General features: G+C 45.9%; 5 protein-coding genes and 1 long non-coding RNA gene across 6 annotated transcripts; 1 reads left to right on the top strand and 5 right to left on the bottom strand.

The window, feature by feature from the left end:
- Positions 1-6,038: 6,038 nt before the first annotated feature.
- Positions 6,039-6,974, bottom strand: LOC101778774. The gene is made up of 2 exons (XM_004981489.3): positions 6,697-6,974; positions 6,039-6,463 (listed from the first exon to the last, which is right to left on the bottom strand). The coding sequence occupies exons 1-2, from the start codon at positions 6,871-6,873 to the stop codon at positions 6,290-6,292; spliced, it is 351 nt and encodes a 116-aa protein (XP_004981546.1). The 5' UTR covers positions 6,874-6,974; the 3' UTR covers positions 6,039-6,289.
- A 4,020-nt stretch (positions 6,975-10,994) lies between these two features.
- On the top strand, positions 10,995-13,058 carry LOC101778105. Its single transcript, XM_004981488.3, has 5 exons — positions 10,995-11,121; positions 11,696-11,938; positions 12,034-12,307; positions 12,419-12,496; positions 12,597-13,058. Exons 2-5 carry the CDS (start codon positions 11,703-11,705, stop codon positions 12,642-12,644), a joined length of 636 nt encoding a protein of 211 aa, XP_004981545.1. The 5' UTR covers positions 10,995-11,121; positions 11,696-11,702; the 3' UTR covers positions 12,645-13,058.
- A 3,965-nt stretch (positions 13,059-17,023) lies between these two features.
- On the bottom strand, positions 17,024-19,252 carry LOC101777690 (probable ribose-5-phosphate isomerase 4, chloroplastic). Its single transcript, XM_004981486.3, has 9 exons — positions 18,953-19,252; positions 18,748-18,875; positions 18,473-18,542; positions 18,260-18,367; positions 18,015-18,110; positions 17,878-17,934; positions 17,640-17,757; positions 17,464-17,530; positions 17,024-17,322 (listed from the first exon to the last, which is right to left on the bottom strand). Exons 1-9 carry the CDS (start codon positions 19,136-19,138, stop codon positions 17,253-17,255), a joined length of 900 nt encoding a protein of 299 aa, XP_004981543.1. The 5' UTR covers positions 19,139-19,252; the 3' UTR covers positions 17,024-17,252.
- Positions 19,253-19,814: 562 nt separating this feature from the next.
- Positions 19,815-21,098, bottom strand: LOC105915208. The gene is made up of 2 exons (XR_001164960.3): positions 20,945-21,098; positions 19,815-20,150 (listed from the first exon to the last, which is right to left on the bottom strand). It is a non-coding gene; the product is annotated as an uncharacterized LOC105915208 (long non-coding RNA).
- A 421-nt stretch (positions 21,099-21,519) lies between these two features.
- Positions 21,520-22,648, bottom strand: LOC101769079 (U1 small nuclear ribonucleoprotein C-like). Its single transcript, XM_004986150.2, has one exon. The coding sequence runs from the start codon at positions 22,559-22,561 to the stop codon at positions 21,890-21,892; it is 672 nt and encodes a 223-aa protein (XP_004986207.1). The 5' UTR covers positions 22,562-22,648; the 3' UTR covers positions 21,520-21,889.
- A 495-nt stretch (positions 22,649-23,143) lies between these two features.
- LOC101777008 (reticulon-like protein B8) lies at positions 23,144-25,791 on the bottom strand. The gene is made up of 6 exons (XM_004981485.2): positions 25,587-25,791; positions 24,443-24,643; positions 24,187-24,367; positions 23,971-24,112; positions 23,747-23,816; positions 23,144-23,591 (listed from the first exon to the last, which is right to left on the bottom strand). The coding sequence occupies exons 1-6, from the start codon at positions 25,774-25,776 to the stop codon at positions 23,422-23,424; spliced, it is 954 nt and encodes a 317-aa protein (XP_004981542.1). The 5' UTR covers positions 25,777-25,791; the 3' UTR covers positions 23,144-23,421.
- Between the last annotated feature and the right edge of the window lie 1,106 nt (positions 25,792-26,897).

Raw genomic sequence — 26,897 nt, 5'->3', positions numbered from 1 at the left:
TTTTGCCACCAACCGCGCCGCGCCGCGCGCTTTCACGAGACGGGAATGGCAAGCGGAGGCCGGGCGAGGGAGGGGAGGGGGCGGTTGCTTTTCGCCTCGGTCGCCGGAAAAACAGGATTCGCGTCTGGGCGCCCTTGGCGCGACGCGCTATCCTGCCGCGCCCTCTGCTGCATGCAGCGTCGTCACCGGCCAGCCCTGTCCAGCTGATCCCTGCCAACCGCCCGCCCGGCGACGTGGCCTTGCCGCTCACGCGATCACCGCAGCGGACGCCTTCTTCCGAAGCAGCGTACGTAGCCAGGACACGACAACGGCTGATTACACGTACGTGGCTGATATTTCCGTATAATACGCAGTTAAAACTTCAAACGGCTCGATCGCAGATAAGGTACCCTATGCTGGCTATGCATTATCCACCGTATATGCACGTTGCTATTTTCTTCTTTTTTTTAAAAAAATGCACGTTGTTATTCCTAAGCTAGACTCGCTCCTATACGTATACCAATTCAAACCAAACCTGTAGCAGCAACCCTAGGTAGATAGACGTGTCCATGAACGTTCGGAGCATGATCTCCCTCCGTCTCTAGCCTGGCGAAACAGCGCACGCTGCAAGGCCACATGGCCAGATTTGGCCGCCCAGGGGCGGGCAGCCGGGCAGGGGGCGATGGGCGCTGCGCAAAGGCCAGGCAGGCAGAGATCAGCTGGTCGGGGCTGGCCGCCTGGCGCCTGCCACGCAGTATGCAGTGCGCGTTCTGCCAAGGGCGACCGGAGGCAAACCCTCTTTTCGCCGGCGACCGAGGAGAAAAGAAGCAAGCAGGGCGGGGGCTGCACCGGAACACGGCAGCGCGACGACGAGGGAGGACCAGCACCAGTACGCACGTCGCTGCAGAGCCCAGCGGGCTCGTCTCCTCCGCTCGCGTAGATGGGATTGTACGTGTGAAAAATTGTTGTTAAGGACAATCTTGCGACTTGTTTTCTCTGATTAAATCTGTCGTTTTAACCCATTTAATTCCTCTCTCTTGTTTGACATGAAACCATTTTTATTTTGAAACCTGTATTGTTGTTTTTTCCCTTATCTGTCTGAAGCAGGTACTATTCAGCCACTGGTCAAATTTGTATATACAAAGGTGCTACTTAGTCTATACGTAACCTGTTGTTGATTTAGTAAAGTGCAAACCACGGTAATCGACCATTGTTTTCCCAAAACTATTACAGCGTATTGTTTAACCATAGGTCCTCATGTCATTGCAAAATTGGTTGTATTATCAAGAGTAACCCTAGTACCAATAAATGTCATATTTTAATTCACATTCTCATCATATGAAGAATGAATTATGTGGGGGTGTAGGAAATTAGAAGCCGTTGCAACACCTGGGCACCTAAATAGTTAAGAGTAGGATGAAGAAGATGGAACTATGCATACATCAAGTGATTCTGAATATACGTTCTTGATACAATAATACTTTTGTACACTTAAATTGTATGATTCTCAAACTTATATCAGTAATTTTACTATAAATTCTCGTACTTCACATTGTTGTCTATACTAGGCTGCGAGATAATGAACTAAGGGTACCTTCTGAGTTTATGTAGGCACAACTCGTTAACTTAAGCTTTGTTTTTCCTTTTTATCTTAACTAGGATTGTGCCCGTATGTTGCTGCGGGCAAAACAAATTTCGTCTATAAGCATCAAACATTATCGTGTAAAATATTTGCTTCTACAAACTGCATTTTTTTCCTGGACAAATGCATTATGTTTCTGCAAGGTTTCAGCTAATTCCAACACTATATTTTAATTAAGTCATACAACCTTGGAATGAGTAATAACTTTGAAATGCCTCCAATGTGAAACAAAAAATGACTTTGCAATGAGTAATAACATAAGGACAGTATGCTTGGATGTTTTTTTATCTTAACTTGCAAAAGAACAATCATGTGACCAATTCCTAAACGATATATGATAGTTAATCACCTTTACATTGTATTCGTTTCTAGCAAGCTCCAACAGCAACTTGAACAACTTTCAACATTGGATTCAGCAGGAAGATAATCACGTGGAAACAAGTACGAATATAGATAATCGTAGCTATGGCATTGAACAAAGCATGGTACGACAGGTCATCCAAGGACCACCCCCATCTATCCTAATTTTTTGCCTGTGATGCGCCAAAGATAATGTTTTACAATGCCAGGTAGTCTTGTCTTCTAGGCATTCGCTTCGTGCGCCAAAAGATCGATGAAGAAGTTACGCCGCATCGTAATAGCATCCTATACATAAGGTGAGTTTTTACTTCAAGTAAAGCTCTTGTGTGATGGGATTTATCGTATATTGTAAAATCACAAAGGAACGTACAACAAAGTATATTTACTCACCGTATAGATGTGCACGTTTAGAGAACTATCCCACCTGGCTATGTACTATAAAATAAGCCATCCATCTGAAAATTGTGGTAAATATGTGATAGGATGAATTGTCAACTATATAAATATACAAACATATATTTTAAGAAATAAAGGATATGGACATAATAAAACACCGATGTGTCAGAGTTGGTCTTACCTATCGGTGTCTTTTGCAATTCCGTTCGCACGTTCAAATTCCTATTTGTGAACATCCTCCCTTACTTCAGGTTTAAGCTATTGAGGAGGCTAGAATGTGCCGGATCTGCCGCCATCTCCGCTCGGTCCAAGACGAGGTAGCCCTTGGTCGCCGCGACCTCCTTCCCACTGCAGGCAACCTGAGTACTCGTCGAGGAAGGGGAAACCCTCACCCTGGGAGTTGAGATCCAGGTTCTCCATGTGCACCCTCCCAGCTGAGAGGTTGGGGGCCGCCAGTACATGCGATGGTGTCTGGGAGAGAAGATCCAAGTCGTCATCGTCGGGGGTGGCGGTGGAAGCAGGGAAGGCAGGAGCCGCCGAAGAAGAACCACCCTGAGAGAAGTAGTTCCGGTAGACGTTCCATCCATGGTGGGTGATGGGGAAAATTTTTGTTAGGTACGGTTGTAGATATGATATGTATTTTCTGTGGGTTAAAAAGTGTTGAACCACATCTATAATTTGGACTGATGCAAAAATTGGGACAGACCCGGTCGATCTTAATTGGTTTTTTCAAGTGCCCATTTCTCTGTCATTTGGGTGTTATAAAACTATAGTTTAATCGCGTCCAACTTATTGTGGTATGAAACTGTTACGTGGTGCCTATTAGTTTAAATCTGTATGTCTGGTGTGTTCCATCTCAGAAATTCTCAAATCATCAATTGTTTTGATTGTAGATGACTGTGGATCTGTCTCTTTCCCTTTGAGAGGCGATTGGTAGTTATCTCAACCTGAAGATTGAAGCTGTCCCTCAACACCGACTGACTCTTGGTCGCTCCCTGAATGATAGCAGCCATATCCAGTACACCTCTGGATCTTCTGGGGGATGATGGTCTACTATGTAATATTCTGAACAAGTCTAATGTTAGCTATTATGTTATGTCGTCTACACAGCTGAACAAGTTTCAAGTCGACTTAATATGGATAAAATTAATGAATGCTGGTGGCAACTATGGTACTTGGGAATGCTCAGTTTGCAAGTTGATGAGTCCTCTTATGCTTCGCTGATGATGTCTATATATCTGCCCTTTCATTTGAGTTGATGGTTTCATTTTGTATATCTGCTATTTTCCATTTTGTATGGTTTCGTATATTGTGGTAGAGTTTGTCTCCCTCGGAAAACCTGCGGAGATGTGGGCTCCTGGTCCTGCGAATGCAAACAGAGAGCATGGAAAGGCAACGCCTGTGTGTCAGATTGCTGGCAGATTGAACCCTTTTGCTAGTAGACTCCATGCTGTAGGCTGTAACAAAGTAGAAGCATTTTACCATGACGTGCAGAGGGAGTTTCGGTTTGTTTGATTTTGTCCGCAGTAATCAGTTTACGTTGGAGTAACCAGCAGTCAGCGGGCCGGATGGCACTAGCAGACCATGATGTGCAGATGAGACCTGATTCGAGTGGTGATCTGTGTGTGATCCTTGGACAGTAGTGGTATTGCCAAGTGCCAACCGCGAGAGAACATATCCTGTGTTACCACCCATTAGGGTGTTACCGTGTTACCAAATCCCAAATACATGTCTACAATACTCGAAAAATTCCAACAAAAATATGAATAGATAGCTCTACCATCATGCAAAATTTGAGATGAAACGGAAATTTGTACAAGATGCAACAAAAAATGAAATCGGCACATAAACAGTAGCGGGTTGCGGGTCTGTGATGAATAGTTGCAAGTAGCACTATTCATGTGCCGATTTCACTTTTTTGTTGCATCTTGTATAAGTTTCTTTTGCATCTCAAATTTTTCATGATGGTATAATATGACATGAGCTATCTATTCATATTTTTATTGGAATGTTTCGATCACTGTAGACATGTATTTTGGACTTGGTAACACGGTAACACCCTAATGGGTGGTAACACAGGATATGTTCTCCCAACCGCAAGTCCCTCCTCCCTGTCGCCTAGTCTGTCAAGGCCATGGCCCATGGGCCGTTCGGCGAGTGCGCAGGGAGACCGGTCCACGAATGGGGAGAGCATGGTTCGTTCGCGGCTTCGTGGAGGGGTCGCCGGCGTCAATCCGCTCCTGACGCGGCCGGCGCTGACTCGCTGGCGCGCCGTGGGGTGCAAATTGCAATTGCCCATCACAGTCGCGCTGTCGCCGTCGGTGAACGAAAAGGACGACTCGGCGGCGGGTTCTTGCGGTTGGACTTGCAGTCTTGGGCTGTGGCTGCATCGAGCAAAAGGCGGCGTTGGATGCGTAGGGTCTCAGACAGGACGGCAGATGCTGCTTTAGCCACCTCTTTGACACGAGGATTGCTATCAGGTTCAGCAACATTTGAATGTCTTGTTCTGTGACATAACATTAGCAACGTAAATGACAGGTTTCATAGTCAGCAGCCAAATATGCTGTGCAGCTTCTTTACCATGGTCAGCCAAATCAACCCATCTTGTAGGCACCTCACGTCTTGTATTTTTATTCCTCCAATCCTATTTTCTCTGCTTGCTCCTAAACAGTACAAACTGTTAGAACATAGATGAAAAGATCATCAGAGTGAAATACCTAGTTTTTGCTCGATGTGTTTGCGATTGAATTATTTCATTTCCGATATCTTGTATATCCGATTTCGTTTTCCCGACCGAGATTTCCCGATTTCGTTCCTGTTCCTGAATAAAAATACGAAATCAAAACCAACTGTTCCCGACTGCTTTCATCCCTATTTATGGCGAGGATATACCTAGAAGTCATCGGAAATAAAATTTCCATTTCTCTTTATTTTTTCTTTCTTCTGTTCAAACACTTATACGGAAATTAAAATTGTTCCATGGCATGCTGACAGGTCCGTGTGTTGTCCCTACATTTCTTTTGCACTGATATGTGATATGGTGCCTTGATACCAGTGTGCAAGCTCATTCGATTCATGAGTGGCCAATGGTGACACTTTCCTGTGCAAGTTCTGCAGTTCCTAGTTTATATGTCTTTCTTTCTTATTAAACTTAGGAAAAAAATTTAAATTATTTCCCTCAACTATAGACAAAGTCTGGATAACCCCTAAACTATTTCTTGGTTCAGTTTACCCCTAAACTATGCAATTTGGTTCAATTTACCCCTTAACATAATTTATCTTTTTTGTTTCTCCAGGTACGAGTTTTAAATTAAACTTAATACTTTATTTTGTATAGCATAATTCTTTTGCCAACCCTTTGTTGTCATCTGAAGCATCATATGCAATGCAGCCAGTAAGGAATTAGGGATATCTACCTGATCTCAAGCATTAAAAGATGCGAAAGACCAAAGGAAAAAAATGTGGAAAGTTATTATTTGATATCGACATTTTCAAAGAGAAGCTTGGCATGTTCAGATGTCTTCCTGTGAGCCTGTGATAATTGTTGTCGGATGCTTGAAGTGCTAGTTGCTAGCATGTTGCCAACATGAAAGCTTAGGCACAAGTATGAGTGCAGATGATGTATTCTTCGCTTCTACTGGCCGTTGAGTTGGCCAAAACATTTGAGCAAAGGTAAGCCTACAATTTATTATAGATTATTGGCAATTTGATATTGAAAAACAGTTCCCACTTCAGAGATGAAATTGCTTCAAGTAAGTTGATGTTCTCATCCACTAGGAATGAACCTAAACAGCATCAGTCTCAACACACTAAACTTGTGCAATGTTAGTCAGAAAACACAGCAGGATCATTTTACACAACACAAATTTTCACGTTTATTCGGCTCTTGTATGTCTGCAGAGGGAACTTGGCTCATATGTCATCATCCAATGCTTTCAGCCCACTTGCCAGCCTCCCACGATGTATTAGCGCAAGACTTTGAGGGTTCCTCATCGCATCCAGCATCCTGTCCAAGAACTGAATGAACTGACGGTCCTCATGAGCAACCTGGGGATCTGAAAACCTGTCGAGATGTGGCTCATGGTTCTGCACGTATATCGCAAGCAGCAAGCATCAGAAGACCGTTTTTTTTTTTGAAATAAGCATCAGAAGACTTTTCAGCAGAAACGATGGATACATACACGCAAAGAAGAAGACACAGAAATGGTCCAGATGAAATTATCTGAACGCATTTCTTCTTGGAAGGTATGAAAAACCGAAATTTAACTAGGTCCTATGATTCTGGAATTGAACTTGAGAAAGGGAGGAAAGGAACAAACCGTGATCCTGGTGTCTGTCTTGATTTGCCCGTAGGCACTGCTGCAGACTGATGGCTCGCCCGCCGGGGGAAGAGGACGGCAGAGCCCCTCGCCGCCCCTGAAGCTGAGCAGCCGGCCATGGCCGCCGGATAGACGGCCAGCAGATTGGATCCTCCGGAGCAACAGCCACGACGCCATGGTTTGCCGAAAAGAGAGGTCAGAGGTTGCGTTGGTTCCGTCGCCTACCTTTCCCCTCCACCAAGTATGCAGGGCTGTTCAGCTGCAGCAGAGCATGTGATACAGACTGGGACGCAGATGATGACTTGAGGGAGTACGTGAGGTGTGGCGTCGGTCGGACGGAACGAAGCCCAGACGGTGATGGAAAGCGTTGACGGCCTCGTTGCTTTCGGTGTTTGGACCGGACCGGCTGCGTCATACGGAGATGAACTTTTTGAATCGGCCGGGGGCACGCGCCGTACGAGTCTCGACTTCTTCTAGAGGATTTTCTGCCTGACCGTGTGTCCTCTTCCTTTGCGTCAAGAAATGACTCGTCCAGGGTTCGTCAAAATTCGTAGTCAGCGATCTGGGTTCACTTTTCAAAGCCAGCGGAGTGCTGAAGGCTAGAGCGATCGGAGGAATGTTTGAACTAACGAAACGTCCACGCGTTTTGGTTGGGATGGTCCTCGAGTATCTGTATGCTATATGCTGCCGCGTGGTTATACCTGGTTTCCTGGCCAACTGTTCTGATCACGGGCAATGCTAATGGGTGAAGGCGACAAATTTGCAAGTTGTCGCATGAAGGCGCGGACGACGGCCCACGATGGCCGAGCAATGTTGCCGTCGTCTTCCTCCCGTAGCCGCTGAGGCCATGGCTAGGGTTAGGAGCTTAGGGTTCGGTTTCAGGTTGCTGTGGTGTTAGGGTCGCCGGTGAGCTTCCGGTTGTAGAGGGGAAGTCTTGGGTGGAAGGTAGCCGGAGGTGGTGGCGAGGCGGTGGGGTGCCGCCAGCCGCAGGTGGTGGAGGACAATCGATGGGCGGTGGAGGAGGTAGGGCCATAGCGGTGAGCTCCCCGGCAGAGCCGGGTTAGAGCGATGGCGGCCGGTGGCGACGAATCTGACGGCAGGAGCCGTCGGAGACAGTGCAGGAGGTTGGTGCGGGGGGCGAATGAGAAGAGAGGAGTGTGAACTGGAGGAGAGGGCGATGGGGCAGCGGATCCGGTATCTCCTACCACCGGAGATGGAGGAGGATGGCGGCGCGGGGGAAGAAGGCGGTGGTATTGTGTTCATCGGGAGGAAGGACCGAAGGAGGAGAATGACCTCGAGTGGGCCACTCATTGTGCCGAGGCGGAGGGAGCTGCTGGGTGAAAATGAAGGCAACAGTGGGTTTTTTATCACCTTCGGTGATATATAGCAGCACCAATTCTATGGGGTTTTTTTTATCACGTTCGCTGATATATAACAGCACCAACACTAATGGAGCGCGCTCACCAGGAGGGCTGCTTGATTCCCGACAGCCCACTACACTTCTTCGAACTTTCTAGTTTTCGGAAAATAAATTCCAACAACTTTTTATTTTTTGGAATATCATAACTTATACACATAACTTCGTATTAAAAATTCTTATTAGATAATTTTTCAGCACAACTTTAATGGAATGCATAACTTATGCGTAGCACTTCCAAGTGCAATTCTAAAGGACAACTTCAAATTTTCATTTTTAAAAAGTCATAACTTATACAAACAATTTACATGCGTATTTTTCCTTACAATAAATTTTATAGCACAACCTTTATGATATATACAATTTATATGTATAATGTTTGTCATAATTTTTGCAAATGTTGTTAAACAACTAATGCACATGACCTATACGCATAAATGATATTTACTTGAGTATAAATGGAAAAATGGGAAAAAAGTTGTATTCGCGTGTCACAATATGTTTTTTGACACTACATCCACCATCCACCTGTTGGATCCACGTGAATCCCGCATGCAACGAAGCATGTGGGTCCCTCATCCTCTTACACCGTACAACTTCGTGCGCTAGCCATGGCCACCGCCGCGTGTGCGAAAACCGTGGTTGCGGCCACAGCCCGGTATTTCCCCCATCTATGGCTCGCGCTGACAAAATATGTGTCGTCCTCGTTCGAGTTGAAGCGCTTCGTGATATGAAAAAGGCCTCCCGCGCAACCTCTGTGGCTACAGCAGGAGTGGACGAACATCAACTGCCCGATCAAGAAGTCCTCCAGCTGCAAAGTGCATGGCCAGAGGGTGGTGGAGGGGCTCACCCTCTAGGCCTGCCTCATTGACTCCACCCCGGACTTCATCTCAGCCTTGTACATCCGAGTCAACTATGACGTGCTTTGCGGCATGAAAGCAAATGGAGCGGCGCACGGAGGATGTTGTCTGTGTTGGTCACTGCCTGCACCTACGGACGAACAGTGTCGATAGCATGTGCTAAGGTGGAACCTCCCAGAGCAGTCGTTTCAGGATTTGTTCGCCGCCGATGTCAGCAGTGCTCGGAACAGCTTGCTGCAGCTATACAACAACCAGAACAGTGAGACTGTTCTTTTACTATACAAACTATTGGTTCTGTATTTGTTTGTTGTGCAAGTCATTAGCTTTAGTGATCAGGTTGCAGCTGTTTGGGGTTTGCAGCTGAGCAGTTGCGCTGGGCAGCTGCAGCGGTAGCACAAGCGACTCGCGCACTGCAATTGGCCCTAGCTGACGGTGGTGCAGTAGTGGATTTTGGGTTCATAGGTCGCCTGACGAGAGGTGGACGAAACCTAGGTTTGAGCTATCAGACGCATTTCCCATGACCAGGATGATGGCCTATGTTGTCAGCTTTATCAAGTTTGTGTACATTGATCATTCCTAGCCACTTGGCGATGTCAACATCTCTGTGTGGAACTTTGATCCTGCAACCAATATGTGGAGGAGTTATAAGAAGTTCCTAGCCAAAGATCTCTGGAGGCTGTGAAGCTTAAGAAAGAACAGGTGCCGGCGATGGAGCCCAAGTTTTCCATCCTGATGGTGGATGGTAGTGATAAGAAGCCTAAGAGAAGGAGGATCCTATGGAGGATTACATCTGTAAATGTTGAGCTGCCTATCTCGAGAGTCTATTGGTTTGGACGCCTATCACTGCCAGGCCAAAGAAATTTGAGAGACATCTTCACCCAATAGTCATTGACCCGAAGTAAAGTCTTGCGGCTGCCCAAATTGTTAATTATAAGTTTTACCACTGCACCACTTGATTTGATTGAATTGTTCAGTTACTTTTTGAATTCGTGAAATCTTATTTCTATATTTCTCTAGCTAGGTTGATTTACAAGTTTTGAAATTCTCTAGCTAACGTGACATAGATATAAGCCTATCATTGCTCTAAGCTTCTTCTTTTTTGTTGTGAAGGATGAATTGGAATCAGGGTACCATGCTGGATGTGCACTTATTAGGTTAGTGACATATTAATGACAATGTTCAAATTGGCAAAGATATCTCATGTGGCTTGTTTTGCTTCTGCAGTTCATGATATTACTACAATCTATAATCATTGCCTATCTATAATAGCGATTTAGTCTTAATGCACCTGTGAAACATTAAAAACTAACGGCCTGTTCACTTCAGCTTATTCAGCCGGCTTATCAGCCACCAAACAGTGTTTTCCTCTCACAACAAATCAGCCGTTTCAGCTTTTCAGCCGGCTTATAAGCTGAAGCGAACAGGCCACAAGTGTTTTTTTGGGAGATGTCTCCCAAGTAATTCATTGCTATGATCCTTGCCTAACATGATTGTTTGGTGTCGCGCGCCGTGAATGTGTTATATTTGCATTGCTTGTTGATATGGTAGCGCGATATGTTAAATTACATGTCTCTCTAAGTGATGTTGTACAGGTGCGTGGTGATGTGGTAGCAGTGCTAGGTGATAAGTTAAATTTCAGATTTTTTTTGGTGATATATGGTAGAGTTGCCCTGTGATTTGTAAATTCTCTAGATCTCCGGGTGGTTTTTATAGGATATGTGAAGGTTGATTTTTTTTTCTCCTTCGTTGGATTCCCTAGATTTCTGATCACGCTGGAAGATGCCCCCCACGCACACAGGTCAGATCAGGCTTTTGTTCGAACGGACCAGGCCCCAATCCAACGTTGGGCCGAGTGCTACAAACAACCAACACGGCAAATATGGCCAGGCTTCTTTTTATTCGAACGGGACCTTCTTGGGCCGAACGAGAACTGCTTCGACACGGCCCGAGCGCGTCGCTGACTGCGGCGTGCCGCGTGCGCCTTCACCCCTAATCTTTTGTTTTCCTCCCGTGCAGCTCTCTCTCTCAGTCTGCCTGCCTGCCCCTTCCTGTCCTCTCTCTCGTGGCCTTGCGGCGCCGACTGGGCGAGCGGCGCCGCCCTTTGCCCCGTCTTCGCCGGGCCCTTCGCCGCCGACGAGCACCCACCCGGTACGTCCGCCCCATCTCGTCCCTTCCCGCTGTGCGAAACTGAGCGCCCCAAAGCTATTGGTATTCGGATCTGACCCAATTCGAAGTTGCAAATGTATTACAACCGGCAAACTTCGTTTTTTGTGTAAAGATTGCCATCCTTGGGTCTGTCCCTGCTTGGGGGCGTCTGATTTGCTTGTATCAGCTAGCGGATACCTTTTGAAGAGAAGGATTAGATTTGTTTTGGAATAAAACAAGTATTTTTCTCCGCTTTCTAGTTCTAGTGCATGCTCCGTTCCCCCTTCTAGAGTCCTTGTGCAAAGCAGATGTGCTCAGATAAGATCGAGTTCTATTTCTTTTCTCATTCGAGCTGGTGATGGTAAGATAAGAGGGCACTAGGTGTTTGGATGGAGAGGGGGCACTTGCTTCGTGTGTTGGGCAGGATTTTTTTTGTTGATGAATTTCGGGGCAAGATTTTGCTTTGATTTGAGTGCCCATCCTCCTCTCTTCCCAAAATCCACTGGAACTTTGATCCGAAGTTGCTCCATTGACTTAAGTTTCTACTCGGTACCTAACTACCTGCGTTCATTTTCAGGGTACGGATGGATCAGGAGGTGAAGGACTCAAGGCCCTCGAGGTCTCCCAGCGAGCCAAACCTCTTCCTGCAATGGGGAAGCCGGAAGCGGCTGCGCTGTGTCAAGACGCGCGATGACGGCTCACCATCACCCTCGCCATCTGAAGTTCTTAGACGTGTTGTGCCCCGTGCAACCCGGCCTCTTCTCGGAGCTGACATCGCACCATTTCGTTCGCCACGCCGCCCAAGCACCCTTCAACGCAGGTAGATTCAGTGTATTCAGGCTTTATTCGAATTGCCCGCTGCAATACCATCAGGTGCCCTAGTACAGTGCTCAAAATACCTTACTATGTGAGCAGGAAATCGGATTCACCAGCGAACGAGTACAAGCAGTCAATGGCACTCTCCCCAGAGAAGGACCGGTATTACTCCACTAGGGGTTCTCCATTTCCTTTTGAGGGGAATGGGTTCGATTTTGGTGGTTTAACCGAGGACAAGGGAACCACTGCATTGCCAAGGTTCTTCATTGCATTGTCTAACAAGGAGAAGGAGGAGGATTTCATGGCAATGAAGGGCTGCAAGCTCCCACAGAGGCCAAAGAAAAGACCCAAGCTGATGCAGAAGTGCTTGCTTGTAATGATCAAGCTCAAAAACTTGATTTCAACTTCTGTTTTCTTTGTTGCTGTTATAGTGCTCTCTGTTTTTTTACACTGTTGTCTGATTCATTTTGCGGTATAATCACAGATGGTGAGCCCAGGAGCTTGGTTGTCAGATCTGTCACATGAGAGATATGAAGTTCGAGAGAAGAAGAGTTCAAAAAAGGTAACCTGGATACAATTAAATTTGTTTTGCTTCAAGAAGCATGTATTCTACCTCTGTTCTGTTGAATGCTTGTTACTTACATGAGTGAAACATCATGCAGAGGGCTAGAGGCTTGAAGGCTCTAAGCCTGGAGAGCGATTCAGAATAGAGGCGGTGTCAGAGTATGAATTTTGGACTTTTGACTTTAGCTGGAGGAAAAAATCTCTAGTTAGGTGGCAATGCTGTTTCTTCAATTAGACAAAACCTCAGCATCAAATTCAACAGGGGGGCTATCAATGGCTGTTCTACTCTACCTTACTAGCTGTCCTGTCTCCCCTGCTGTACTTAAGTCCTCCTTTCGTTGAAGAAATTATAAAAAAAAAAAGCACTATGCATGTTGGGGAAAGAGTATATTAGGCCAGTTTCTGATAGCGAGATGCAACTTGAAAATGGGTGTTGTCTGGAAACCCCAGGATGTTCGGTTGTTGTAAACATCTTCTGATACAGTACTAGTGACCAGCTTGCTGGAGGATATATGGTGGATTGGTGGTCATTTAATCAAATTGATCTGTTGAATTTGCAATTTGGACTTGCTCAGGTTGCATCAGCGCTCGGGGTCAGGGATTCACTGATCCTGAGCTCCTGAGGCTGGCAAAGGTTCCTTGTTCTCATCCTCATATTCGTTGTATGTGTCTTCAGTCGATGTGCTATTTGTTGTATGAGTCATTCAGCTGATGCGTCATTTGTTACCTCCGCTGGTTGCTGTGGTGAAGGATCTGGCAGCAGCTCTTTATCTTTTCTGTTGGAGAAAAAACTTCTAGATGATCTTATGCTGCTATCACCTATCAAGCGCATTCCCCCTGTTACTACTTTTATTTTTTTTAGAGAACCCTGTTACTACTAGTCTACCGGCTGTAAGATGGATAAGCGTTTGAGCTAAAGCTTAGCTTCGTAGTTCCGTTCCGTTTCAAAGTCACCAAGGTCCAACTGGTCCAACTGATGATATAAAGCTTAGCTTCGCAGTTCCGTTCCATTTCAAAGCCACCAAGATCGTTCCATTTCAAAGCCACCAAGATCCAACTAATGATGGTCTATTCAACATTTCAACTGGAAAAATGTTAGATAAAAAAATGTTCACCAACATTTTTTCAAAAAAAAGTTGAACCTATATTTTTTAGAAATGTTGAACCTCAATTTCAAATGTTAAACGTCTAAATTTTTCAAGAAAAAATTTGGCTAAGTCCCCGTGAGCGCCACCATATATAAGCTACCATTTAGCATGGACGGGTGACGTCACCACCCGCTCCTAGAAACGATTTCCAAGTGCGGGCGATGGCTGGAAATATTTTCTCCATTTTTATTTTTCTTCTAAAATGTATTTTGGAACTATTAAATGATCTTAAATACAAAAGTTATCAACGGCAAAGTTTAATATCTCATTGATCTCTATAATTTTGATATAAAGTTTGTATCCATCCGAGATGAAATTAAAAATATTTTGTATTAAAAAAATACATCCACTAAACACACACCTTCACTGCAAAGTATATGTGAATGTATGAGTACATGTGAATGTGTTTAGTGAATGTATTTTTTGAAATTTTCATTTCATCTTGGATAAATCAAAACTTTATATCAAAATTGTGGAGCTCAACGAGATATTAAACTTTGCAGTTGACAACTTTTGCATTTGAGATCATTTAATAGCTCCAAAATACATTTTAGAAAAAAATGGAGAAATGATTTCCAGGTGGTGCTAATGCCACCCTATATATAGTGGCGCCCACGGTTACTAAGCCAAATTTTTGGAGAAGCCCGCGGGACGCCGTTAGGCTGTCAAAATTTCCCCGGCCCCTCCTTCCGCCCCCGCTCCGGCGTCGCTCCCCTCCCCCGCGTGCTCCGCCGCCGCAGCGCCTCCCCGCGACGCCTCCACCGCCATGCCGCAGCGTCGCGCCTCCTTCCCTCCTCCCACGGTGCCTTCCATTCGCGGCGCCTCCTTCCGCACTCGGGCCACCGCCGTGGTGCTCTCCTCCCACGGCACCTCCTTCCATGCGGGCATGCCACCGCTATGCTTTCACCTTCGCCGCCGCAGCCACGCCGCTATAGCTTCCACCGCTGTCGCACGCCGCCACAGCTTCCGCCACCGCAAAGGAGGCCAAGGGGGGCAAGGCAAGTTGTTGGACTTCTCATTGTCCTCTAGCTCCTCGACATCCGTCGAGAACAAGCAAGTGAAGGTTATGTCAAGCAGCTGCCCATCATTGGTACCAAGTCGCAACCAGTTCGTGCAACTTCCCCTCGTCGACTGCCATAAGTGCGGAATAAGGGTGATTTGGCTCAGGAGCAATGGGGGCTACATCTTCTACAAGTGCCCCAACAACACTAAGGTAAGATTGCAACCCTAACATCATGGAATCAACCGTGTCGGAACCATAGGGTTGAGTTGCATTTGTGTTGTTGAAGTAGGGAGATTCTAGAACATATGACCAATACTGGTTTGAACCTCAGTACTTGAACCATTTGAAGGAAAAAATTTCCCCATTCAATGCCTCCAAACTATCAATTGGCGAGTATTGCTCCAGGAACAGCAACAGCAGCAACTCAGTCAAGTGCTGGATTTCAGCCTCCTGAGCCGTCGGCAAGCACTAGTATGTTGAATGAGATAAGTCAAATAAAATTAGCAATTTGTGATATGAAGATGGAGATGTGTGAATTGAAGATCCAGTGTGGAGAAATGAAAGGGAATGTTAATAAATTAAAGTTGGAAGTGGGAGAGTTGAAGCATCTTCTGGGAAAGAAAACAAGGTTGTTGTGGCCAGAAAAAAAAAACTGTTGGGGTGCATGCAACATGGCTGTCATTACTACTGTGGTGACCTTGATTGTAGGTTTCATGCTTGGGATATTTGGCTTAGGAGTAGCTAATGCTAAGTGAAGAAATGGATAGTGTAGTAGTGTTATTTGTCAATGAATCTTGGTTCTGTTTCTGTTGCGTGGAATTTCTTATTTGGTTATGTTGAGTTATGATCTATGAACTTTATATGTAATGTGACATGTCTTATCTGTTCTGTGGGATCTATCATATCATTTGGTTGTAGTTATGTTGAGTTGTGACATGATTTATATGTTGGTTTATATATGACACTTATTTTTTGAGCTACGGTTTATATTTTTGTGAACTTGTTTCTTACCATATTCACATTCAAGAAGGCAATGAGGCACCATGCAAAGTGTTCTGCTAAGGATGTCTATGGCGCATTCATGCATCAAGAATTGTACCCATTTCTAGGAGCGAGCCACGTCATCACTCGCTACTGGAAATAATTTTCAGGAGCGGGTGATACCGTCACTCACCCCTTGCAAATTGTGATTTCCATGGGCGGGACACCCCATCGCCCGCCCATGGAAATCGCCCCCCAGGGGCGGGTCGTCCCGTGACCCGTCCCTACAAATGGTTCTCCACGGGTAGGCCGTATGCTACAATAACGATCCGTTTTGTAGATGCGGATAGCAATTTCGCCTATCCTTATAAAAATAAAATATGGGGTGCCCTACAAATCGTTTTAAGTAGTGACGCTCGGATGGCTTCACTTTCACGGAGCTGCCTTCCCATTTCTTCGCCATGGTGATTCCTCCGGGCAACGAGACGCCAAGGAGTGGCATCTTCATGTGACTGCCTGGAGGCGATGTCCTGCGGCTACTCAGGTTGTTGTACCGTGATACAACCACGCCCTTCATTTGTATATGCCTGCTGAATTCATGAAACCTACTAATGTCTCTAGCTAAACTCGACGGAACTTGCACGTCTTCTAAATTGTTCTAAACTGTTTTTCTTCGACAGCAAGAAGGTGGTGTTGGAGAAAAAGCAGGAGTAAGGAGATAATGACACATCTTTTCAAGTTGCTTACAGACGTTCCTTGTGTGCTGAGGTTGCAGCGTAAATATGATTGCTAGTTGTGTTTATTTAGAGATATCTGTGAGCCGTATGGATTATATCTTTTTATTCGGGATAACGGCAAGAACTTTGCCGTGTCACATGATTAGAAAGAACGAGCCATATGAATCAAGAAATTGTATTGATCTGTGTGTGTTTTTTAGAGTTCAGGCATAGTTGGGGAACTGAAGATGTTGTGCACTTGTGCTTGCAGTTTCTGCTTTTTGGGCGAAACAATAGCATTCCCTAAAAAAGTTTTATTAGTACTGTATGTCTCTGACGGCTGCTTGGATTGGAGCTGGGAGGTGGAGCTTTCTGTTTGGTTGGTTCCTAACCTTAATATTAGGCGACTTGTGGCTGCCAAAATAATTTTGGCTAGCAATATTGAAGCCACATTTGTGAAAAAATTTGGCAAGAAAATGTTTCTATGACATGTGGGACAAGAATCCAGGAAGAGGAAGTCCTGCGGTTCAACACTGCCATTTTATGTATCCTGGATGAAAATGCAAAGCGCTAGTATTTGTCAGTCGACATTCTGTCAAGCATACTTGCTTTGCTGCCCAACTAATTTTCTTGGACCTACGAGCATAGTTATCAGTAACCTGCCATGGAAAATGGTGTTTTCGGCATGTTAACAGTCTGTGACTGCAGATTTGTTGATCTTCATTGCACACGAAGTGGAAGGTTTTGCATACTGGTGCATAGAGTGTTGGATACTGAAGAGATTACATTTGGTGCTACTATATTATTTAACTCTCGGGCATTTTCCAGCCAACCTGGAAGTACTCTTATCCGGAATGTGTGGAGAAAAATGGCGCCTCTGCAGGCAACTGGAAGATTTCTGCAGCGCTACGGTATCACCGAGGGTTTCTCCTCAATAACCTGCACTTCCCCCTTGGATGCAATCACCGCATACGATCTGCAGGGCAGGAGATGCAGCGTGTTAGAACACTGAGAAGCACCTTTTTGGGAAAAAGAAAACCTGAAACACACCTCCGTAAACCATCCCCACAAAATTAATTAAAAATATTATTGTGTATGCTTGCGTTAAGAAAATTACTGGTTGCTACAAATAATCCCATGATCCACAACGCCAGCAACTTTGTCCAACTTCTCTGCTACCTGACCTGCAATAAATATGGCAAAGCAACCAGCTAAAGCTTTGGCCCAAGAAATGGTCTAATGGACTCAAGATGAGTTTAGCCCCTTTGTTGCAATGATCTTCCATCAGCTTACCTAGATCTGGGATTGGAGTCGTAAAGATCACATCAAGAACGTGATGACCCTCCTTAGTGACCAATGGGTGATCACCCCCTAGTGGACCGGCAGTCCCAAATGATGGCCTCCTCCAAACCTGATCAGAAAATCGCATACAATGGTGACCAAACATTCATGAGCGTTTCAGTTTCAGCAGTCCAGCAGGTATTCGAGTTCTGAAAATTTAACTATTGAGTATTCGTATGGATGAGGGCACCTCTGCATCCCCTAGGAACAAATCGTCGATCTCTTCAGCAGTGTCTATCCAATTTCCCTGAAATCATCTGTTCCTCTCTTCATAAACATTGCATAAAACTGACCATATCTGAAGCAACAGGATTTTTTTTCCCTTACACTTTTAACTATGACTGGAATGGAACCCTCGACACCTGTCAGGTATTTGTCATTTCCAGTGATGAAGGCAAGTTTATCAGCTGATTTAACCATTGCCTGTATAACACATGGGACAACATGGTTGAAATCAAATAAATGGTTCAGATATGCAATGCGTCTATTACTGTCGCCTACATACGAATGATTATCGATCAGAAATTCATGCACGTGCTAACTCTGAAGACATTGATTAAGTAGTCAAATACCTTCTCCACCATGAAAGAGGGCTCTCCACTCTCAGTCTTGCGCCGCCCGATGACGGCAGCCAGCGTGCCCTCTTCGATTACTTCAGCATCAGTGAAAGCAAAATCAATCTATACGTCAGTGAGCAGAGCACAGTTTCAGATGCTGTTCTTCCCGTGTTATAAGAAGAGGTTTACAGCTGATGGTTACAGGCGTACAGCACTGCGCATACTCACTTGGGTTCCTTCCTGATAGCTGCTAGCCCGTATTCCGGCCTTGTCTGCCTCGCTCGCACTGAGCACGGACCTGGCTGGTCAATCAATCCCAAGAGCTGATTAGATGCAAACTGATTCGAGTGTCTGATGAGAAAAGAAGCACTTTCATGCACAAAGGAAGGAACAGATGATGCAGTGGCAATCAGAAAACAGAAATTCAGAGTTACTAGGTTACTCTGAGTCTGTGACGAAGAAGGAACAGATGATGCAGTGGCAATCAGAAATTCAGAACTTACGAGGTTACTGCGACGATGTCGGTGAGAGATCCCCGGCGGAGGCGCGTGCCGAGGTACTGGACCGCCAGGGCGGACGCCGGGCCGGAGCCTAGCCCGACCACCATGCCGCTCTGCACGAACCTGTCCACCTACAGAGAACAAAAATTCGTTGGAGAACATACACGGCTTGCTCACGAACGAACGGTGAGGTATCTCACTACCATACCGTGAGCTTGGCGGCATCGAAGAGATCGACGACGTCGGCGTCGGCCGCCGAGGCCGAGCAGGCAACTCCCCGGCGTCCGGGACGGCGCACGGAGGACGGTAGGCAGCGGTTGCGGCACGGCATCGGGCACGGGCGTAGCTGCGCCGGCGCCGAGGAAGATACACCTGCCCTGACTATGGCCTCCATTAACGGATGAGTTGAGAAGCTCTCAGTTCTAGTGCAGGGATCAGGCTGGCAGGAATATAAACGGTTACGAACAAATTCATGCTAGGCCCAGCGGATAAGGGAGTGGTGCTGGTGCTGGTGCAGGTGCGAGGCCAGCCGTCTCTATTGTGCACCTGCACCTCATCTGTTTCAGAGTTCACGAGTCGACGCCACGAGTTCACTGAAGGCTTTTTCACTGACGCCTGTTTGAACCAGACAGGTCTATGTTGTTCCTCCACATATTGCAAACCCAAATCCCATCCCAAAGCAGTCAATTATTTCTACAATTTCGAATTGCACACAGTTCAAGATTCACATAATCTCAATGGAGTGATCTCAACATGACATATCAGGAGCTGACAGCAGAATTAGAATCGCCCTGCTAAAATGGCATCATTTATCGAAGCAAAGTAGAACACCAGAGCTATACGAGATATAAAACTCCAGTAATTAACAACTCAACAGCAATACAAATCCAATGTAACTTCATAAACCCCAGCGCTCTCTGCTCTGTAATCAACAAGTGATGCAGTCATGCCTCAACCAAAAACAAAGCAACTATTCCATCTACACCATGGAGCAATGCAAAACATCCTGAGATTCTGAAAATTGCCACAGCGCGTGAGAAAACAGCACAGATAACGGAAACAACTACCGATCACAAGGGTAACAGATAGGCAGTAAGTATATTTTTTAGTGCCAGAAATCTCGTTTAACTGCATAAACTCAGTCACAAAGCAACATATTATCCTCACATTACATAAAACCCAGCCTTAGAACATGACCAGAGTTTTGATGAGCTAAAAATAAAACTAGACCCCAAGAAGGTAAACATCTCCTGCATCTACACCAAAGCACGTCGGGGTGATCATCCTAACAAGCCTAGGTCACAATGCAACAGACAGTTCCCTTCATCCTCCAGGCAAGCCTACTTGGATCTCTGCCTCATCTTTCGGCGCTTCCTTTTGAGCCTCCTCATTCTCTTCTTCTTCCACTGAACATCAGAACAAGCCAAGATGCATCAGTATCCTTCGTGTCAGGCAAATTTATCGGATTAGATAAATATACAGAACAAGGCACAATTATTTTTATAAATTGTTTGGGATCAGATTCTTTAGGAGTGGTTTACTCATCAAGGGTTGATCAGAAACACGGACCAAAGGTTCTTCATCATATCCCAACATCAAGCAATGAAGGATTACTATTTTTTGCGAAAAATGTTAAGGATTCCTAAAAAAAGATCTGAATCTGTCCGATTAGAGTGAACATGGCAAAAGCCAACAAACCTTATCTAATCTACCAACAAAACAAGGTACCTCTTTCAAAAAGAAAACAAAACAAAACAGGGGTAACAGGCAGTGTTCTGGCATTCAGAATGAGTAGGAGGTATTTATCATCAACTATATCAGAAAAATAAGGATTTTCCTCATTATGCCAGTACTGCCGAAACAATTGCGAACAAATAAACCGAAATTTAAAACAGGACATAGACGAAACAAATCTTTTTCTAGCAGATCAGTGTTCTCTCAGACAAATGCCTCGATTGTCCCCATGGTTTAATGGAATGGATTTCGTCAGACTCGTCATCTGTGTTTCGTCATCATAGAGAACAGCATAGCATAACCGTTCGAATCGAAGACAAAATCAGCAGAAACCACGCATAGCACAGCTTCTAGAACCAAACCCTAGGACAGCACTAGTTCTCTAATTCTACTACGCAATGTCATGGCATCATCGAAACAGCAAACGATATCGCAACGGAGGCGGAGGAACAGAATCGAGACGAACCTTGGCCCTCATCGCGGCGGCGGGGGTGGAGCTCGCGCTCGATCTAGAGGGTCTCTGTGCTTGCGGCGGCTGCGGATTTGGCGAGTTGGGGACGAACGGGGATGGTGGCGGCGTTGGCTCGGGCTTCTGATTTATAGAGGCTGGGTGCTGGGGAAAGCAAAAACCCTAGTCGTGATGGCTTGATGGACGGCCGAGATCTGCCGGTGCGGGGAGTTTGAAGCGGATCAGGGCTCTAGTCGGTGGGCTCCGATCTGGAAACGGACGGAACAGGCCGGAGTGCTTGGCGAGGGACGGTTTCTCAGCCTAATGGGCCTCTGTGCAAATATGAGGCCCATGCTTATGCGTTATCTTCTTTCTTTCTTTCTTTCTTTCTTATCTCTTTCTTTTCAGAGAGAGATAAGCGATGAGAGTACTGAATATTCAATTTAGAAAAATCAAAATGACTAATATGGAACGGAGGAATAATTTGGAACGGAGGAAATGCTTCTTTTGTGTCCTCGTTTTTTGCCAATTTTGAACAATGGTCATAAAGAAAAAGTTTGTCAAACATTAATCAATTGTAAGACACGAGCGCATATAAGATCCGTGTATATTGACAACATATCAGCACAGTAACTTTTTTCATGCTACAAGAACCTATATTTGTAGCAGTAGAGTCACGGCAGGTTTGTCTATCTCACTCGTGTAAGTTAGAGCAGCAGAACAAATGGCACGCCCTCGTTGAAGGCAACACAAGTTCATGCGGCCAACAACATGGTAACAATCAAGTTCACAGCCCAACATTCGAAGCGAACACACACGAGGCACGACTAGGCCTTAGTAGGGGTGAACTCGGTGGTAGTAGGCGAGACACGAGTAGTGATAAGAACCGAGAAGGAACGGTGAGCTCTAGCACCGTCCACCGCGGCGCGCCGATCATATAGAGGCGAGCAGCGAGCTCGCTGGTCAGTTGACGCCGCCGTTCGCGTTCGGGTCGTTGGCGTTGGTGCTTGCGGCGGCCGCAGGGGGTGCCGGCGGGGACTGGTCGGGCGGCGCCGGCACGCCCCAGCCGCCGATGGGGTGGAACGGCATGCCGGGCATCGGGAGCCCCGGGATGCCGGGCATGCCGCCGGGGTTCGGGAACAGCGGGAACGACGGCATGGTCGACGGCGGCAGCCACCACTTCATGCTCCGGGTGCCGGCGGCGCTCTCCGCTGCGGCGGCGTTGCGGGCCCTCACCGGCTCCGGGGCCGGCCCCGCGGCGGCGACGGTGACGGTGGCCGTGGTCGCGGCGGCGGGCACGGGCGCCGCCGCGGCCGTGGCGTGCGGCGCCACGCTGCCGAGCTCCGGCTCGAACTCCACGTGGCTGATCTCGTTCTCGTAGTCGTCGCTCAGGGACGGGTCCAGCGGCTCGGTCTCGGCGGCCCCCGCTGCGGCGGCCTTGGAGCCGAAGGAGAACTCCCGGCCGCCGTCGGCGTCGTTGAGGAGGCGCAGGGCGTGGCAGGGCCCGGCGCAGAGGACGGCGAGGAGGAGGAGGACGGACAGCAGCTTCTGCTCCATGGCTTGTTGCTGCTTCGCGCGGAGCTTCTTGTGGCTCCCTTTGCTTCCGCCGGTGAGGTGATCGGTGAGGAGACGCATGGCATGGTCTCTCTCTGCAAGTTTTATAGCATGGATGGAGAGCAGTTAGGTTGGATCGCGGTGACCTGCATTCCTTTTTCTGAATGAACTGATCGTTTTGACTGCTGCTGTTCATGTCTCAGGCGTGAAGCATCTATCACGTAAGTTAAGCTACTTGGTTTAGCATTCAGAATTCAGAACTACGCAGATCAAGATGATTCATGCTTAATGGCTTCTAGTACATCCAAACCTGCCATTGCTTCTTGATTCACATTTTCCCTTACAGGTTTTTTCACGTTTCGGCTTTGTTTTCATTTGTTTTTATATACAAGGGATGTTTCAGTTTATATAGCGTTCTTAAGACATGTTCTCAGCCATTTTACGTAGTCCTTGGCAGTCACGGGATGAAGGCTTTCATTTTGTGAAAACGTTATGTAATTTTATCGAGTTAATTTAATTGAGAAACAAGGAATACATCAGTCCTACATACATATTTATATGCTAGAACTTATCCTTGCAGTTTGAGCTTGTCTGAGAATGTCTGAGAAAAGGCAGACTCTTATAGAAACAAAGAAGAAAAAAGAGCATGCCCGCAACTTCCAGTTTTCAGAAATGAATCATGGGCACACTTCATTACTTGCCAATTAGCCAATATCCCACAAGTAATAGGAGAAGGAATGTAAATGAGTCAGAACACGAATAGTAGATGACATACATTGCAGCTTAGAAGTCTAAACCCGGTGGCGGTGGGCAATGAACTAGCGCCCATGTTCAGAAAGCCACACGCAGCGTTCAAGTAACAATTGATACAAGCTTGCAACGCACAAGAGGGCACAGCAATAGTTCACCAGCCCATTCATTCTTGACATCCAGCTGCTAAACTACTCGTTCTTCTTAGCCTTCAGGTTCCCTTTGGGTATCTTGCTCAAGACACCTTGGTCGAGCTTCTGATACTGATCTTGCAGCAGACCAAGAAGGCTGTAGAGGAAATTGTCGACTTGGTCTTCATACTTCTCGTAGAGCACTGGAAGTGTGTGAGCACAAACAAATCCTGTTCCAGGTAATCCAATATCTTTGTCAGTACTACATTAGCTGAAATACTTGCATTTAGAAAATAGGAATAGAGTATTCTTTCTCACTGCCGACTGGCAAAAATGTAAAATTGTGGCTGACAAGAACGGAAGTTACAGGCTATAGCCTTCTTACCAATATATATAACTGTCAGGAAATTGCACCAACTTCCAATCACTGCAGCAGCCCACAGTCCAGCAATCGCCTGAAAGAAAACATAGCACCTCAATTAAAATGACTGTTTGGGACGGTCAGATAGAATAATAGTGCTTAAATGTGGAAGACTGAAATTGATCATACTATCATAATGTGTGTTGATCATAGCTATTTGAATGGATATGCAGAAAAGTTTCACATACCACTACAAAATGCTTCAAGTTTCTTTCACAAGACAGATCTTGAAGGAAGCTCAGGAACTTGTTTATTTGCGCACCAATTGCAACAGCAATGTTCACAAACAGCTCATCAGGCAACTCAACTCGGGGCACTTGAGAAGGAGATCTAAAAGTACAAAACACGTTTCAAATTATCATGTCAAGGAACATACTATTCAGATGCTTTACAAAATTCCATACCCGCTTAGCATGTTTGAGAAATTGGACCAGACAAACTGGACGACCATTCCAAGAACAAGGGCAAATGAAACGATTGTCAGGAAGTGGTAATCAAGCCACTCGAAGAAAACCCAGATAGCTGTTGCAACAGCCAGAACGCTTGATGATATCTTCTTGTTCCTCCATAACAGGCAATCAGCAGCTACAATCACAAATAGAGACCATCAGACATGTCCGCACAATCAGAGTTAAACATACCAACAAGCAGATCGCTTACGTTTTCCACCACCCAGAGCTCCATGCAGGGTCTTCTGACGACCAAACAGCTTGTTCTTCACTTTGTCAGAGACCGAGCCTGGACCAAATTGCCCAGACTTCTGCTTAGGAAGATTGTCAGCAATGGTGTCAATGATGCTGCTCATAATCTTTTCAGTTGCACTCTCAGAACGTTCTGACATCCTCAATAACTTTAAGCTCACTGGAATTTATGAAGGCAAGTTAAACGCCATGTCCCATCACATTCCAAGCATGGATTAAAGAAAAAAAAGGAACAAACAGACTACATCCACGCAATGCATATGAGAACAAGGCCAGCGAAACAAGTTCAAATGTTTCATTTCAGGTACAAATTAAACCATTGTACTTGGATGATAGAATTAACTGGACCTAGATATTTAGACATTTCTGGCTAGCAATTCCAGTTACTAAAATTGATTGACTGGAACAGTTTTCCTCCTTTATGAATTCTAACCACTCCTGGATAACATAATACAGTACTCCTTAATCATCCAATGAATCATATTATTTAGCAAAACTTTCCATTGAACTCATTTACAGCAAAATACCGTAAGGTATTCTACAGCCCAGCTACCTGCTCGATTGTCCTGCTACAGTGCAGAAAAAATTGAGGGGACCTCTGCAATATAGACTCCAAGTCCAAGCTACAACGAAAAAAAAACACCTTTGACAGTAACACTTGCAGAAGAAGAGCATTAACCGAAACAGCATCTTTCAATCATCAGAGCACTTCACGACAAACATTGACCGATTTGTCGGTTCCTCGCCAAGAAACCAGGCAGGATGATTTATCTCCCCGCCCAGGAGAGAATCAGACCCAGAACTCGTCGGTAGCCTCCCTCTGCCTCGCAGCCTCGCTTCAAAACCCCCCAAAGATTCATCGCGCCATTCATAAACCAACATTGGACTCGGAAAAGAAGCAAACCACCCGAATCCGCCGTTCCTGGACCTAAAAAACCGCCTCCCTTTTCTTACAGTAAAGCCCCATCTCCCATGATTATCTTTGAGACGAAAAGAAGAGCAGGGGTGGAAAAGAAAAGGCGCTTAAGATTCCACATCGCCGCTCCAAAGTCCAAACCACCCGCCATCGAAGTTCAGGGAAAGGCTCGGAGGAGAGATTATACCGGGGAAAGAGCAGCGGGGGTACGAAGACGAAGCGACGGTGAGCCGGCGCGCCCTCTCCGATCGCGAGGAGCAGGAGTCGAGCACGAGCAGCGTGCCGTGGAAAAGGCTGGTTGGTGGCTTTGGGGGAAGAAATCCTACTAGCAGAAATTGATTCGCGATTCCGGGAGGGGGAGCGGCGGCGCGGGTCATGTGATTCGACGAGCGGTACACTGGACTGTGGGCCCTCCGAAGACCCCCACCCTCGGGGTTCCCACCCGAAGTGGCCGTTGCGCCGCCGTACGCGAGCCACTGCCACGACGGGCCCCACGAGGAGGGTGCTTGCTACATGCACGCAGTCGTTGTCGCGTTTTCACTTACGGGTGGGCCTCGAGGGAAGGATGGACGTGGCGGGGCCCGCTGAAGGGGAGGTCAAGACGTCACGATCACCTGGATTGTTTCTCCGGGCAAATCAAGTGCAAGTGCTGGTATAGAGCGCGAGGGAAGCGTGGTCTAATATTTTCCGTCTTTATCACTTGTCAGCGTCTCGTGATTTGCAAATTGGCCAAATTGTTTGAGCGTGGCAAACGCGTGTTAAAGTTGATTAGCTAAGAACTCCTTAAAAAGTTCATTGGTCGAAACAATCATCGACTGAGAACTCATTTGAAAGTCGCCTAATCCTTTTTCAAAAGGCTCATTTTTCAAAAGGCTCATGGTTGTTCTATGGTGTGTTTAGAAATAATTCTCTGCTGATTCTATGAAGTGATTCTTCGTTCTAATTTTAAGAGTTAATACTAGAGAATCAAAGAGAATCACTTATCAATTTTCATAGAGAATTAGAATAAGATAGAGCTCTACCAAACAGGCCCACCTGCTCTAGCTTTCATGCTATTTCATTCTAATTTAATAAACTTTTCTACGAATACAAACATTACTAATGGCGATATGTTCCAAATTATACTTTACTTTAACTAGTTTATAAGTCAAAGTTATTTATGATCAAGTTTATAGGAAAAATATAATAACATTTAGAATACCAAATAAATACACTATAAAGATGTATTTTATGGTGGATTTGATTATTAGTCAATTGAATGTTGTAGACTTTGATGTTTTTTCCCTACAAACTCGATCAAAGTTAGCAAAATTTAACTTAAAAATAAAGCGAACTACATTTTGTAAGCGGGGGACTAGTAGCTTTGGTCTTCCCTCGTTTTTATTGACACTCCTCTCACGCCATCCACTTCCTTCACATCTCCCATGCTATGCATACTGTCATACAACCACTAATGGGCCTATAGCCACCATGATCTCATGGCCTCAGCCCTCATGTT

Source organism: Setaria italica, chromosome IX, assembly GCF_000263155.2.
Source record: "Setaria italica strain Yugu1 chromosome IX, Setaria_italica_v2.0, whole genome shotgun sequence".
Lineage (NCBI taxonomy): Eukaryota > Viridiplantae > Streptophyta > Magnoliopsida > Poales > Poaceae > Setaria > Setaria italica.
This window is presented reverse-complemented; position numbering and strand designations above follow the sequence as displayed.

Bases quoted from the DNA above. Each gene is read 5' to 3' on its own strand.
- LOC101778774 (XM_004981489.3), bottom strand. From the start codon at position 6,873: ATGGCGTCGTGGCTGTTGCTCCGGAGGATCCAATCTGCTGGCCGTCTA. The intron at 6,464-6,696 runs GTTTGTTCCTTT...ATATACGTGCAG, and splicing joins AGACAGACACCAGGATCACG to AACCATGAGCCACATCTCGA.
- LOC101778105 (XM_004981488.3), top strand. From the start codon at position 11,703: ATGGATCAGGAGGTGAAGGACTCAAGGCCCTCGAGGTCTCCCAGCGAG. The intron at 11,939-12,033 runs GTAGATTCAGTG...CTATGTGAGCAG, and splicing joins CCAAGCACCCTTCAACGCAG to GAAATCGGATTCACCAGCGA. The intron at 12,497-12,596 runs GTAACCTGGATA...AACATCATGCAG, and splicing joins AGAAGAAGAGTTCAAAAAAG to AGGGCTAGAGGCTTGAAGGC.
- LOC101777690 (XM_004981486.3), bottom strand. From the start codon at position 19,138: ATGGAGGCCATAGTCAGGGCAGGTGTATCTTCCTCGGCGCCGGCGCAG. The intron at 18,368-18,472 runs GTGAGTATGCGC...ACTGACGTATAG, and splicing joins GCTATCAGGAAGGAACCCAA to ATTGATTTTGCTTTCACTGA. The intron at 17,531-17,639 runs GTAAGCTGATGG...TATTTATTGCAG, and splicing joins GACTCCAATCCCAGATCTAG to GTCAGGTAGCAGAGAAGTTG.
- LOC101769079 (XM_004986150.2), bottom strand. From the start codon at position 22,561: ATGCGTCTCCTCACCGATCACCTCACCGGCGGAAGCAAAGGGAGCCAC.
- LOC101777008 (XM_004981485.2), bottom strand. From the start codon at position 25,776: ATGACCCGCGCCGCCGCTCCCCCTCCCGGAATCGCGAATCAATTTCTG. The intron at 24,644-25,586 runs GTATAATCTCTC...CATAAATTCCAG, and splicing joins CCCCCGCTGCTCTTTCCCCG to TGAGCTTAAAGTTATTGAGG. The intron at 23,592-23,746 runs GTAAGAAGGCTA...TACCTGGAACAG, and splicing joins CCTGACAGTTATATATATTG to GATTTGTTTGTGCTCACACA.